The sequence below is a fragment of the Bison bison genome, unplaced genomic scaffold, assembly GCF_000754665.1.
Source record: "Bison bison bison isolate TAMUID 2011002044 unplaced genomic scaffold, Bison_UMD1.0 scf7180017864301, whole genome shotgun sequence".
Classification (NCBI taxonomy): Eukaryota; Metazoa; Chordata; class Mammalia; order Artiodactyla; family Bovidae; genus Bison; species Bison bison.
Window position 1 is genome coordinate 1,278,577 of NW_011494873.1, and position 15,125 is coordinate 1,293,701.

At 45.4% G+C, this 15,125-nt stretch overlaps 1 protein-coding gene across 1 annotated transcript in view; it reads right to left on the minus strand.

The window, feature by feature from the left end:
- Nucleotides 1–15,125, minus strand: part of SH3PXD2B (SH3 and PX domains 2B) — a 92,591-nt gene that overhangs the window by 52,614 nt on the left and 24,852 nt on the right. Inside the window, exons 4-5 of the mRNA XM_010851292.1 lie at nucleotides 12,315–12,391; nucleotides 377–468 (exon numbers count right to left, since the gene is read on the minus strand). Coding sequence (XP_010849594.1) covers nucleotides 377–468; nucleotides 12,315–12,391 — 169 coding nt within the window. The remainder of the gene's footprint in view (nucleotides 1–376; nucleotides 469–12,314; nucleotides 12,392–15,125) is intronic.

Below are 15,125 nucleotides of genomic sequence, written 5' to 3' on the forward strand. Positions count from 1 at the left end.
GCCACTCGCTAGCAACGGGGCCTCCACGGGGTCTCCCTCACTCACACCCCCGGTGGTCGTGTGCACATCTGCCCTCGAGGACAGGGCACACGGTCCCACCTCAGGGGCTCACCGTCTCCCGTTCACGTGCCATGGGGAGCGTAGGGCGTTAGGGATTTCAGAGGTGCATGCGGCCGGCTTCCTTCACCTGTAAAACTCACCGACGCCGCCTGTGGTCACTGAGGAGGCCGTAAGAGGTAAGGCCTGGCAGGGGCTCCAATAAGAGAATCTAGTTCCGTTTTTACTTAGCTTTCCTGTAATTGATCCTGGGCTGGCTGGTCCGGCAGGAAGGAGGGCTTTGAGAACGCGCCCGAGGGAGATCCACAAACCAACTTACTCTTTGGGGGGATTCAGGTCCTCCGGTCTTGTTTCAAAGAACTGTAGCACCTCATCACACTGGGAGATATACGGGGGCAGCTGGATCAGGGCCTGGGGAAGAGACAGGCAGGCGAGCTCAACGGAAGGGAAGAGGGGTCAGGATGCAGAAAGTCAAGACTCCATCGTGATCACCCACCCCCCAGAGTTTCAGATTCAGTAGGTCTGGAGTGGGGCCTGAGAATGTGCAATTCTAGCAAGTTTCCAGGTGATGCTCCATGGCTGGCTTAGGGAACACACACACAATATATATACACACATATATTACAGGCATACTTTGACAAATAATATGTACATATTTAGACAAAACAATAAATTGTGAACAAGGTCCTACTATAGAGCACAGGGACTATTTCAACATCTTGCAATAAACCATAATGGAACAGGATATGAAAAAGAATATATATATATATACATATATATACACACATACATATAGCTAAACCACTTTGCTGTACACCAGAAACTAGCACGACATTGTAAATCAACTAAACTTCAATTAAAATGCTTTTAAAAATTGTGAATTTCATGCCCTGTCATTATACCTCTATATCACCATCTCTACGGGACACTCAGTGTCTGCTGGATAGAAATCTCAGGCTTTATTCAACTAGCTGCCTGCTGACTGGTGACAGTTAGGTTGTCTCCAATGTGACCTGCCCACATGTCCTAACTCACGGATCTGAGGGGTCAAGCGAAGTGACTATTTTATGATTTAGGTAGAGGTCAGAGAGGTTGAGATACCCGGGACGTCCTACTGCTCACGTCCATGTTCATCTGCCCCTGTGGCTCATCATTTTAAGGAGCTTCAACTGTCCCAACCAGCTAGATAAGGAGGCAGCGGGGGTGGGGGGAGGAAACAAAGTGGACCCGGGCATTTCTTATGCTGATTTATCTACCAACAGCTATTCAGTGATTCAACAGACATTTACTTATGCCCAGCACTGACTGATTTCTGGGTCAAACAGGACAGAATTACAGGGTACATCCCATCATGAAAGGATCTGAAACAAAGACCATGGCTCCAAAATGAATAAACAATTTAGCAAATATTCACTTAAACCCCCTCTGGCACAGGTTCTGAGGATGCAAATCTGAGTGCAGTAGAGCTGTTTCATGTACACACTTTATTATAAACTTCCGAGCAGGGAGAGGGCCAGTGCAGATACTGGAATTTAAACAGCACAGCTGTGCTATGGAGTGAGGCAGGACCCTGCTCTCCCCGCAGAAGGCCTCATTCCCTGGTGCTTCTCCTGTGCCTTCTTACCATGTTGATGTTGAGTCTGGAGTGAAAAAGATTTGTCTTGTAATTTCTGTGAAACAAGGCTCTAAAAGCCATCCCCACGCGAAGTGATTTTCTAACCCTACCACGGACGACGATGGACTACGGAGAAATGGCTGGGGGGTCTCGATTGTGGCACCTTCTACAGCATTTTCAGGGGGTATTTTGCCCATCCATGATTTATCCTTCTGGTTTTAAAGAAGTTTTAGTTGTGGTAAAATATACATAACATCATCACCATCTTGATCATTTTTACGTGTCCATTCAGTGGCATTGAGTACAGTCACGCTGTGGTGGGACCATCACCACCATCCACAGGTCTCTTCTCATCCTGGGAGACTGCAACCCCGCACCCAGCAAATAACAGCTCTCCACTCCCCTCCTGACCGGGCACCGCATTTCACTTTCTGTGTGTACGCATCTGACTGTTGCAGGCACCTCGTTGATACGAGGGCAATCACACAGTACTAGTCTTCTTTTGACTGGCTGGTTCTCTTAGCATCAGGACCTCAAGGTTCACCCATATTGTATGCAGTGTGCCAGAATCTCCTTCCTTTTCAAGGCTAACCGGTATTCCATTGTATGTATATGACACATTTGTTTATTCACCCCTTGAGATTCAAGTGGGTTGCTGATCCAACAGGACCTTTGAGTCAGGCTCTGACTTTAAGTCACCTCCCTTCTCCTGATGTATGCTGCTGCTGCTAAGTAGCTTCAGTCGTGTCCGACTCTGTGCGACCCCATAGACGGCAGCCCACCAGGCTCTTCTGTCCCTGGGATTCTCCAGGCAAGAACACTGGAGTGGGTTGCCATTTCCTTCTCCAATGCATGAAACTGAGAAGTTAAAGTGAAGTCGCTCAGTTGTGTCCGACTCTTCGCGACCCCATGGACTGCAGCCTACCAGGCTCTTCCATCCATGGGATTTTACAGGCAAGAGTACTGGAGTGGGTTGCCATTGCCTTCTCCTGATGTATGACCTGGCCCAAACCTAAAGTGGAGAAGTGGGTGGACATGTTTTAGTAGTGTGCCTTCCTGGTCACTGTCAACTTTCTACAATGGATAAGGATAGAAGGATAAAGGATGTTGGCTTGAAGGGCCTGGTATCTGTGACTCACTGATATTTTTTATTAGCCTTGCATAAGTATCTTCTGCCCTGCAGCAACTTCCCAGAACCAGTCTTATCCAGGCCAGAGGCGGAGAGCTCAAGAGGGAGAAAACGGATACCACCCCCCCACCTCCCATTTCTGACCCTCTTTCTGGTTTGGAACAGTATCTATTCTCATGCTGTCCTGGGGCTCCCTGTGGGTCGCTCTTTCCTCTGAAATCCTGCAGTTCTTGCAATTGGAACCACATAATGAAGGAGCTGATCATACTATGCTTGACTGTGGTGTGTCCTGGCTGCCTCGTGGGCAGAAATCTTGCGGCTCCCCCCAGACTGCAAACACCACATTCCCTTTCTGTGGGCTCAGCACTTGACGGCTCCTAAAATACATCTGTCTGCATCATGTCATATCATCCTCAGAGGGCTGGCCCACTCTAGAGATGGGGAAATGGAGGTTCTGGAGAGGTTAACTAGGCCACGTGGGGGCCAAAGGAGCTGACTCCAGCTCCTCTACCTCAAATCGACAGAGGGTTTCCTCCTGTACCTTCCCTAGGTGCCTCGACAGTGCCGAGAGGGCCTTGATATCTGGTCCAAAGTGTCTGCTGGATAAATGAGGATGAGGCCTGGAGGTGGCTACAGTCTCTGCCTGGAGGGGGTCTGTCTGCTAAAATGGGCAGAGACCCCAAAGGACCAGTGAAGAAGGGTCAACGAGGCCCACAGAAGACAAGACCACGTTCTCTGTTTCTGAGCAATTCCTAAGGAGGTAAAAGCCCAACCAAACCCCTGAAGCATAAAATAAATCCAAGTTACTCATAAAGGGCGGCTCCAAATGCTTTGATACTTCCAAAGTCATGACCCAGGGCACAGCAACAGTTCTGCTTCTGAAATACCCCAGAATCATTTCGTGTTTGGTCAGTAATGACAGAGAACCACAGTTCCAGGAAAACTCTGGTTCTGTTCCCCGTGGAATTGATAGATGTGGCTACATGACATAGGGCACAAGGAGAGGTGAGGAGAGCAAGTCCTGCTTGTCTGTGTAACGTCAGACAGGTCCTGGGTCTGCGCTGGCCACATTCTGGCACCTCTGAGCTTCAGTCTGTAAAACGGAAATAAGTAACACCCTACCTGGAGGGTTACTTGGGTTACAGAACAAGTGAGCAAGTGTTTATCACACACTAGCTGCTTGATAAACATGTGGTTAACCCTCTGGCCCTCTGGACTGTACCAAGAACAACAGTGTGCTGCTTGCTTCCGGGGTGACTTTAGAGTCAGCAAGGTGATTCAGTTCAGTAACAACGCCTCAGCTAGAGAGACAGAGTTTGTGTCTTCAACAAAATTTTAAGCGCACAGCACAGTACTATTGGCCGCCGTACAGCAGATTTCTAGAGCTGATTCGTCTTGCTTGACTGAAACCTTGTGCCTATTGATTACTAACTCCTCACTTTTCCCTCCCCACCAGCCCCTGGAAACCACTGTTTCACCTCTTCTCTTTTTAGGTCACACCTGCAGCATTCAGGATCTTAGCTCCCTGACCAGGGATGGAAACTGTGCTCCCTGCTTTGGAAGCGCTGGAGTCTTAGCCACTGGATGGCCAGGGACGTCCCAACCATTTCACTCTCTGATTCTACAAATCTGACTATTTTAGATGTGTCAAGTGAGTGGGACCATACAATATTTGATCTTTCTGTGACTGGCTTACTGCACTTAGGATAACGGGCTTAAGGTTTACCCTGTTGCTGTGAATGGCTGGATTTCTTCTTTGTATGGGCTGAATAGTATTCCACTGTATGTACAGGCCACATTTAGGTTGCTTGTACATCTTGGCTATGGTCAACAGTGCTGCAATGAACATGGGTGTGTTAACATCGCTTTCAGATCCCAATTTCAATTCCTTTGACAAATACCCAGAAATAGCATTGCTTGACTACGTGACAGCTCTATTTTTAATTTTAACTGTTTTCCATAGCAGCTGCACTTTGCACTCCAGCACGGTGTGCGAGGTTCCAATTTCCCTGTATCCTCACCAGCATGTTGTCTTGTTGCCGTTGTTTTTGATACCAGCCATCCTGACAGACGTGAGGTGATATTATATTGTGGTTTTGATTTGCATTTCCCTGATCATTAGTGACGCTGAGCAACTTTTCATATACCTATCGGTCACTTGTGCATCCTCTCTGGAGAAATTCAAGCCATTAGCCTATTTAAAAATTGGGCTATTAGCTCTTTTTGTTTATTGAGATGTATGAGTTCTTTACATATTTGGGGGATTAACCCCTTATCAGATATTTGATTTGCAAATATGTGATTTCCCATCTGATAGCCTGCCTTTTTACTCTATAGATTGTATACTTTGTTGTGCAGAAGTATTTTAGTTTGATTTATTCCCACTTCTTTATTTTTGTTTCTGTTCCCCGCACTTTTGGTGCCATATCCACGAGATCATTGCCAAGTCCTGAAATAAAGCCATGCATGTGGTTAACTGATCCTCAACAAAGGCACCAAGAATACATACAGGGACAGGACAATCTCTTAAACAAATGGTGCTGGGAAAACTGATACCCATATGCAAAAAAAATGAAATTGCGCCCTTATCTTATACCATGCAAAAAAGCAACTCAAAATGGACTAAAAACTTAAATGTAAGACTGAAACTATAAAATTCCTAGAAGAAAGTACTTCCTAACTTGCTTCCCACGAGCAGGACCAGGCTTTGCAGACCTTCCTCCAATAGTAGGTAACAGCAGCTGGCTAGATTTAAAAACATTTCTTGTTGCTGTTGCATCACTGATTTAATTTTTACTTTTGGGGTAAGTGAAATCAGTTTTATATTATGATTGTGCTATAAAATTTCCTCTAAAATATATATTCTTAAAAAAGTTAAAGAAGTGAATAATTAAAGAAAAATATTAATAGTAATACAGGTGGTTGAATATGGTAAGAACCTTCAGGTGAGGTCTCAGGGACTGGAGTCTGATAAACACTGTTGTTACACTGCCTATGTTGTTCTTGTTAGTTGCTCAGTCACGTTCAGCTCTTTGTGACCCCCTGGCTTGTAGCCCGCCAGGCTCCTCTGTCCACAGAATTCTCCAGGCAAGAATACTGCAGTGGGTAGCCATTCCCTTCTCCAGAGGATCTTCCCAACCCAGCAATGGAACCTGGGTCTCCCGCATTGGAGGCAGATTCTTTACCATTTGGGCCACCAGGGAAGTCCCCACACTGCCTACAGCACAGTAGAGGCAGTGGGGGAGGGATAGATTGGGACTTTGGGATTAGCAGATAGAAACTATTATATATAGAATGGTTAAATAACAAGGTCCTACTGGATAGCACGGGGAACTATATTCAATATCGTGCAATAAACCATAATGGAAAACTATGAAAAAGAATACATATGTGCATAACTGAGTCATTTTGCTGTACAGCAGATATGAACAAAACACTGTAAATCAATTATACTTGAATAAAATTAAAAAATCAAGTACCATGGCATGAGCATATACACTCACAAACTCATAGGAATGCATGTGTGTGTGTTAATGTAACCTATACTCTAATAATGGTGAGTTAATATCTGAAGGACCTTCATCAGGAATGAACACTTTAGCAAGTAATAGACTCTAATCACAAGTTCTCACTTCAGAAAAGGCAACTTTGGGGCTTCAGGTATATCCCCCTCTGACCAACACCACAGCCTCTATCCACTAGCATAACAGTTGTCAGAAATCATTTTCTTCACTGGCAAAATGAGGGATGGCCCTTGCGTGAACAGAACGTGCTGAGCCCAGCATTAAACACCCTTCGACATGGTGTCCTAGCTCTTGGATTCTGAATCCTCTGTGTTCGGCCTCTTCCTGAAGATTTTACTGTCACACCATGGTTAGGATTAGCTGATCCTGCCACTATGATATCATTGCATCTGTCTTGAGAAAACTTTCATGCAAAGTGGTGTCAGACAAGACAGCTGGTATTTCACCAAGTTTACAGAACAACTCGAGAAGCTGTTTAGGGAACTGCTTGATGACAAATGCTTGTGTGTGGGGCAGGATTTGGCTGAGTCTTGTTTTCATTGTGTCTTTTGATGAACAGAGGTTCTTGAACTTCATGTAGTCCGATAAATCAATCTTTTTATGCTTGGAACTTTTTGTGTCTTTAGAAGTCCCTCAATACCTTGAGATTATGAGGAATTTTCCTATTTTTATTTTCTAAAATCTTTTATAATTGCCTCGTACATTTAAGTCTTTAATGTACTTGGAAATGATTATATGTGTAGTGTGCTGCTGCTGCTGCTAAGTCGCTTCAGTCGTGTCCGACTCTGCTTGACCCCATAGACGGCAGCCCACCAGGCTCCCCCGTCCCTGGGATTCTCCAGGCAAGAACACTGGGTTGCCATTTCCTTCTCCAACGCATGAAAGTGAAAACTGACAGTGAAGTCGCTCAGTTGTGTCCGACCCTTAGTGACCCCATGGACTGCAGCCCACCAGGCTCCTCCGTCCATGGGATTTTCCAGGCAAGAGTACTGGAGTGGGGTGCCATCGCCTAGGCAGGAGTTATCCTGTTTGTTTTTTCCCAATACGGACATCCATTTACTGAGGAATCCTGCCTTTCCTCAATGATCTACAAAGCTGCTTTTGTTAGTATCAAAGTGTCCAAATACACATGGATCTGTTTTGGGGTTCTCTGTTCTGTTGCAATGGTTAGTCCATCCTTGTGCTGACAGCATATTGTGTTAATCACCGAAACTTTATAATAGGTCTAAGAGAGCAGCAAGTTACTTCCTAGCTGGTAGGTAGTTTTAGGGACATCTACAGCCCTCTTCTATCTTCATCTATTGGAAACTGCCCAATTTCGACCAAAGTAATGCTAAAACAGAGATAGATCAAATTGGCTTAAGTCAGCTCACAACGATGTCAATAACAGAGCCCAAATGTTACATAAAGGTCTATGCAGTCTCTAAAAGACTCCACAGGCCTTGAGATAAAAGGCATAAGGTTTCATCTCCTTCCAGGAGGGCAGTGTCCCTAAGCCAAGTTCAGGGAATCTGGCCAACCAAACCCCCCAAATATCTGCTCTGCTTCTTATGCTGCATTAATAGCTGGGGTGGTAACTTCTACATGACTCATATAACATAAGCAGTTTCTCTCCTATGGTTAATCCAGGTCAATTCATGATCTCTGGACTGCTCCAAGCAGAGCAGATGCAGGCAGCTGCCGCTGTCCCTTACTTCTCCTGCATTTTATACTTCCTCTTTCAAATAAAATGTCCAGGGGTTCGGGGAACCCCGGGTGTGAGAAGAAGGTGTGACTCTGGAGAGAAATTGGGTGGGCTGGGGAAGAAGCAGGAGAATGCATATGGGCTGAGAGATAACACTTTCTGGGAAGGTACCAGGTAGAACTTGCCAGTTGGCTAAGATGACTCCAGAGTACGAAGTTTCTGCCAGCAGGGCCTGGACAAAGGAATTTCAGGCTCTAGACATTTGAAAAAGGACAAAGAGAAGAAGATCTGAATCTTCCTCTGAGATCTGGGAGGCAGAAGTGGTTTCTTTGTGCCTGAGAGACTGGCCCTGCCCCTCATCCCCATCCCTTTTAAAGGCATCCTTAGGAGAGGGAAATGTCTACTTCTATGAAACTTGTGCTTGACTCTTTGGGCCTCTTGAGTTTGTACTTTCTCGTTGTTGTTGTTTAGCTGCTCAGTCGTGTCCAGCTCTTTGTCACCCCATGGACTGCAGCACGCCAGGCCTCCCTGTCCATCACCAACTCCCGGAGTTTACCCAAACTCGCATCCATTAGGTTGGTGATGCCATTCAGCTGTCTCATCCTCTGTCGTCCCCTTCTCCTCCTGCCCTCAATCGTTCCCAGTATCAGGGTCTTTTCCAATGAGTCAGCTTTTCGCATCAGGTGGCCAAGTACTTTCTTAGAGAGGCAGTAAGTGGTATGTGAGTGCTGAGTCCTAAAAGGCTCGGGTTTAATTCTCAAAGCCTCCAACACTGTTACTACAAGTAACTTGACTAGGTCTCCATTTTCATCAACACAAAGGGAAAAAGAAAACCTCCTCCTCAAAGTTACTGGAGGGACGAAACAAGGTCATGTCTGATAAAGAGCAGAGGCCCAATCAGAAGTGATGTTCTGCCCTTGCGTGACATCTCCTGCCAAGAGAGGGGGCATCTGTCCCCACACTGTCCCCCTTCAAATTTTTCAATAGACTTACTGAAGTAAAATTTATGCACCATAAAATTCACCCATTATAAGTGTACAATTCAATGATTCAAATTCAAATTACAGAGTTGGGCAATCATCACCACACTCTAGTTTTAGAACTTTTCCATCACCTCAAAAATTTCCCCAACCTCATCTGCAGTCAATCTCCATTTTCACCGCCCCAAGGCCCAGGAAACCACTGACCTGCTTTCTCTAAATTTGCCTTTTCTGCACATTTCATGTAAATGGAATCATACAATATGTAGCCTTTTGCATTTGGCTTCTTTTGCATAGCATCATGTTTCTGAGAGTCATTCATTTTGCAGCACTGATCAGCATTGCTCTGTTGAATAATATTCCATTGAATGCCTATTGAACATTTTCTTTATCTATTCCCCAGATGATAGACATACGGATTGCTTCCACTTTGGGGCTATTATGAATTAATGCTGTGATGAACAACTGCATCCAAGTGTCTGTGTGGACAGAAGTGTTCACTTCTTGAGAGTATACACCTGAGACTAGCTGGGTGGTCAATTTTACTTTGGAAGAAACTGCCGAAACTGGTTTCCAAAGTAGATTCCCTCATATGTCCCCGGCCATCGGCGGTTGAAACCGCGTGCTTCCAATGCGGGGGGTGCGGGTTTGATCCCCGGCTGGGGAACTGAGATCCCACTCGCCACGTGATGCGGCCACTCACCTAGCAGAATGAGGAGCCCATTGCTCCACATCCTCCCCAGCTCTTGGTCTTGTGTGCCTTGTCAGTTACAGGCATTTGGGGTGCTGTGTTGGCATCTTATGATGATTTTATTTCATGTTGCCCTAATGACTCATGATGTTGAACAATTTTCATGTGCTTAATAAGCATTGTATGTCTCCATGGATGAAATTTCTATTCAATCTTTTGTCTATTGTTAAACTGGCTGTGTTTTAAAAAAAAACAACTATTTACTTATTTATATATGTATTTATTTAATTTTTTTGATCATGCTGCATGGCATGAGGAGTCTTAGTTCCCTGATCAGGGATTGAACCTGTGTCCCCTGCAGTGGAAGCTTGGAGTCCCAACCACTGGACCACCAGGGAAGCCTTAGCCTGGTTGTCTTTTTATTTCGAGGTTGTAAGCGCTCTTTATATAGTCGTAACACAAGTCCCTTCTCAGACAGGATTTACAGATATTTTCTCCCATCTGTGGCATGTCTCTCCCTTTCCTTCATGGCATCTTTCGAAGCACAGAAATGTGTAAGTTTAATGAGGTCCAGTGCATCACTTCTTTTGGTGCTGTATTTATGAACTCCTTGCCTAAACCAAGGTCATGAAGATTCTCTTCTATGCTTTCTTCTAGAAATTTTATAGTTTTAGCTTTGATATCTAGGTCTATGATCCATTTTGACTTGAGCTTGCGCTTTTGACTTGATTTTTTAATCATGTGTGTGAGGTCAGGGTCCAATTTAATTAAAAAAAATTTTTTTTGCCTACGAATATCGCATGATCCCATCATTTGTTAAAAGACTACACGACCCTTGCCCATTGAATTTCTTGGTATTTGTGTTGAAAATCGACTGAGTATAAACCTAAAGAGTTTATTTGCAGACTCAATTCTCTTCCCCGGGTCCATGTGCCTTTCCTTATGCCAGTGTCACCATCTTGATTCCTGTGGCTTCATAAGAAGTTTGGAAAATGGGTAGCACAATTTCGTTCTTTTTCTTTTTTTGCAAAATTGTTTTGGCTATTCTGAGCCCTTTGTACTTCCCCATATACTTTTGGATCAGCTTGTTCCTTTCTACAAAAAAGCCTACTACGACTTTGGCAGAGTTTATACTGACTCTGTAGATCAACTGGGGGAGAACTGCCATTTAACACTATCAAGTCTTCCAATCCATGAGTATAGAATATCTCTCCACTAATTTAGTTTCTTTAATTTCTCTCAACAATGTTTTGCAGTTACAGTGTATAAACTTGGTATTTCTTTTATTAAATTTATTCCTAATTACTTCATTCTTTTTGATGTTATTGTAAGTGGAATTATTTTCTTAATTTCATTTTTGGGATTTTCACTTCTAGTATATAGAAATACAATTGATTTTTTAAATATTTGTCTTGTAGCCTATAATCTTACTAAGTTCATTTATTAGTTTCTGCAGGGTTTTTTTTGTGGATCGCTTATGATTTTCTATGAGAACTTCCCTGGTGGCTCAGACAGTAAAGCATCTGCCTACAATGTGGGAGACCCGGGTTCAATCCCTGGGTTGGGAAGATCTCCTGGAGAAGGAAATGGCAACCCACTCCCAGTATTTTTGCCTGGAAATCCCCTGGATGGAGGAGCCTGGTAGGCTCCAGTCCATGGGGTCGCAAAGAGTCGGACACGACCGAGCAACTTCATTTCACTTATGATTTTCTAGAGTAGAATCATGTCATCTGTGAATCAAGGCAGTTTTACTTCTTTCTTCCTTTCATTTGGGCCATGCCACACAGATGTGGGATCCTAGGTTCCTGATCAGGGATTGAGCCTCAGCATTGGAAGGACGGACTTCCTACCACTGGACTGCCAGGGAAATCCCTACTTCTTCCTTTCTAATCTGTATTCCCTGTATTTCTTTTTCTTGCCTGCTTACGCCAGCCACAATCTTCCGGAAAACACAGAACAGAGGTGGAGAGCGCAATCATACTTGCTTTGCTCCTGAGCTTCGGGGGAGAAAGTGGTCACTGCTCCATTGTTAAGGCAGTTTTTGCTGTTCCCACCCTTCTCCAATCAAACTGCTAGTTGAGTCAGAGAAACAAATACTAAAAATTAGGGAAGCTAAATAAAAGAAAAATAGGCTTCTTTCGCAACCACAACCTCAAATCAAATGAAATAAAAGCAAGAGGCAGACAGGCTCCATGTGGTTGAGAACATTCAAGGGACTGGAAGCCAGCTGCACTGTGCAACAACAGGAGCTGGCTGAATAGCTTCTAGAACATTCACGCACAATGGAATACTATGAAGCCACGAAAAGCAGGTTCAAGGAGATTTTTTAATAGCACAGGAAATCCTTATAATGCAAAAGAAGAGAAAGAGCGACAAAAATAACACGTCAGATGGTCTCAACGTCATAACGAAAGGCACACAAAAAGAAAGGAAATATGTAAACACCTTCACGATTGTCGCCTTTGAGTTGAAGGATCATGGGTGATTGGTTTTTCTAATTTCTTTACATTTCTTTCACCTGTACAGATCTTTCACAATGGGCATCCTTCAGTCAGAAAAAGAGAAGGGGAAAAAAAAAAAACTATCCAAGGAGAAGACGAGAAACAGGGAAGTACTGGAATTTCTCAGACTTACCTTACAGTATTCGTCTATTGGGATCAGGCGCTTGACGGCCACGTCCCGAATGTGGCTTCGTCGGAAGAGAATTTTGCCTGCGGAGGACAAGAGTGCGTACAGTGTTGAGAGGCAGCGGTGACAAGCTCTCAGCGGCTTGGGAGGATGAGGACGTGCCTGCCTCTGGCATGCTTGTGTGCGCGTGCTCAGTCATGCCTGGCTCTTTGGGGCCCCATGGACTGTAGCCTGTCAGGCTCCTCTGTCCATGGATTTTCTAGGCAAGAATACTGCAGTGGGTTGCCATTTCCTACTCCAGGGGATCTTCCCGACCTAGGGCTTGAACACTTGTCTCTTGGGTCTCCTGCACCGGGCAGGCAGATTCTTTACCACTGCACCATCTGGGAAGTGGTCCCTAAATTCCTGGCTGCCATCAAAACCCACTGCTGCTCATCCACAGGGTTTGGATGACCCCATGCCTGGTCCCCCAAAACCTTGTTCACAGCTCTAGTACAAGAGTCTGATGAAGTCGGACTTAGTGCTTAAGTTTTGGTGAGATAAGGGAGACTGGAAGCAAGGAAGACCTGATGCTCAGAGGCCCCCTGTCTAAATATAACATTCTCAGACCTGTGAGCGGTTCAGTGAACACTCAGCTGTGCCCTCAGCCAACAGCTCAGCCTCCTTCCCTCCTCTTCCTGTGTATATTTCCTGCCCTCACCTGACGTGTCCCCAGTGTGCTCTGCTCTCTCGTAGTTCTGAGCCTTTCCTTCTTCCTGGAATACCTTCCCCATCCAACCTCACCACTATCCCTGCTGGGAAACTCTTACCCACTTCAATTGGGTTATGAGTTCCTGTGGCTTTCGGAACAGACTTGTGGTTGCCACGGGATGGGGGTGGATTGGGAGTCTGGGATTAGCAGAGCAAACTAGTACATAAAGGATGGATAAAAAACAAGGTCCTACTGTATAGCACAGGGAGCTACAGTCAATATCCTATGATAAACTGTAATGGAAAAGAATATGAGAAAACATATATATGTGTAACTGAGTCACTCTCTGTAGAAATTAACACTCTACCTGCCAAGACGACAAATCCCTCCCATCCCTTCCCTAGTCGGTGTGTAGCAGAGGCTCCATGCCTCCCCCCACCAAACACTAAGAGATGGTCCACTCACTACTTGCTTGGCGACACCTGAGTGCTGGGGTGTGATACCAGAGCCTCCAGTGTGATGTAGAGGCAGAGGATGTGGGTCATGGGCAAAGCTAAGTATGTAAATGGTGCCACCAAGGGTCTTGGGAAATATCCAAGAGGCTGAAATGTTACAGGTGAGGTTTGTTTCAAGCAAATCAGTGGGTTCCCTCTGATTTGCCACTTCTCACGGGGAGATGGTGGCAAGGTTCACGCACTGAAGATCCAGACAGTGTGGCCATACCACACAGACAGGGGGCAGGCAAAATCAGAAATAAGACAGCAAGGAGGGGGAGACGGGGACAAGCCCCCACGCCATGCTTACGCAGGGCGACCAGGGGGTCTCCAGGGCTCAAAGAGGACAGCACGGGCAGGCCACAGCCCTCCAGACAGCAGAGCGCGGAGACCTACTGAGAACTTCACCTACTTCTGGTCCGAGGAGGCAGGTCATGGAGACAAATTTGGGTCACGAAGCTGGCAGGGCGAGGAGAGATGGCACTGGAGGGACTACTGTCTGCCTGGGTCACACTTGGGTGAGCAGGGACAAGACGGCAGGAAAGGTCCATAAAGAATTTTGTCATAGGACAGAATCGGAAGGGATAACGGAAAACAGCCTCTTGACTTTTGAAGATTTGCAATCTAAGGTGCTCAGGAGATGTGCACCCAAAGAGGCCATATGCTTAATGTCACATGTAAAATAGTCGGACAGCTTGCTCTTGGGCAAAAGGGCACAATTAGGAAATTAGGTAGATATGATAGACCTAATAGTCATCCTTTCTTTGTTCATTTCCATCAATTAAAAAAAACCCACAAGGAGATGAAACATGTATTTCTTAATAACGAAGATCTCCTTTCTTTATAGTGGTGACGGGCTTAATTCTGATGAATCAGTCAAATTTCTGATATACCACGCCTGTTAGAAGAGAGAAAAAATCTAGAGGAAAATGCATCACGGTTCAAAGTGCTTGTCTCTGAGGGTGGAAGACAAAGCTTTCTTGTGTTCTTCTTTATACTTTCCCCAAAGTCCCTACCCTAAACATTGATCACTTGTGCTATCAAAAACATTCATGTCATTTAAAACAAAGAAAGGAAATTACGCAGGAAGTGAGAAGGGGTTTACAACCTGGTCTCCCTAGAACTGATGGCATTCCCTCATTTACTCCCGAGGCGCAGGCTCTGCGTGAGCCCCATGTGTGCAGGGTGCTGGGGGCCTGCCTTTTCTACACTTGACAGTCGATGTTTCCCAGTAGGGGAACAGGGCCCCTGCCCTGCAGGAGGCTTGCATCCTTGGCCTCCAATCCACAGAAGGCCGCTGGCCTTCCTGTTTCCATACCAGCCCTAGTCACTGTGATAATCAAATCACCACTCTCACGGGTGGGACCACCTGAAGATCACAAACTCTAGGAGAGTCCTAAGCCTTTAAAAAAAAAAAAAGAGAAATCCCACAGGGCAAACGCTTCCTGCCTCTAATCCATTTCTCAAAATGGGAGGAGTCCCTATCAAAAACATTTTGCTCTCCGTTTAGTATAATTTCCCCTTCTATAAAATCAGAGGAAGTGGGCAGAGTGGGGTGTACAGGCTTGGCTGAGAAGGCTGCGACTTACAGCGGCTGTGGGGGTAGCCCCGGGCGGCGGGGGCAGGACAAGG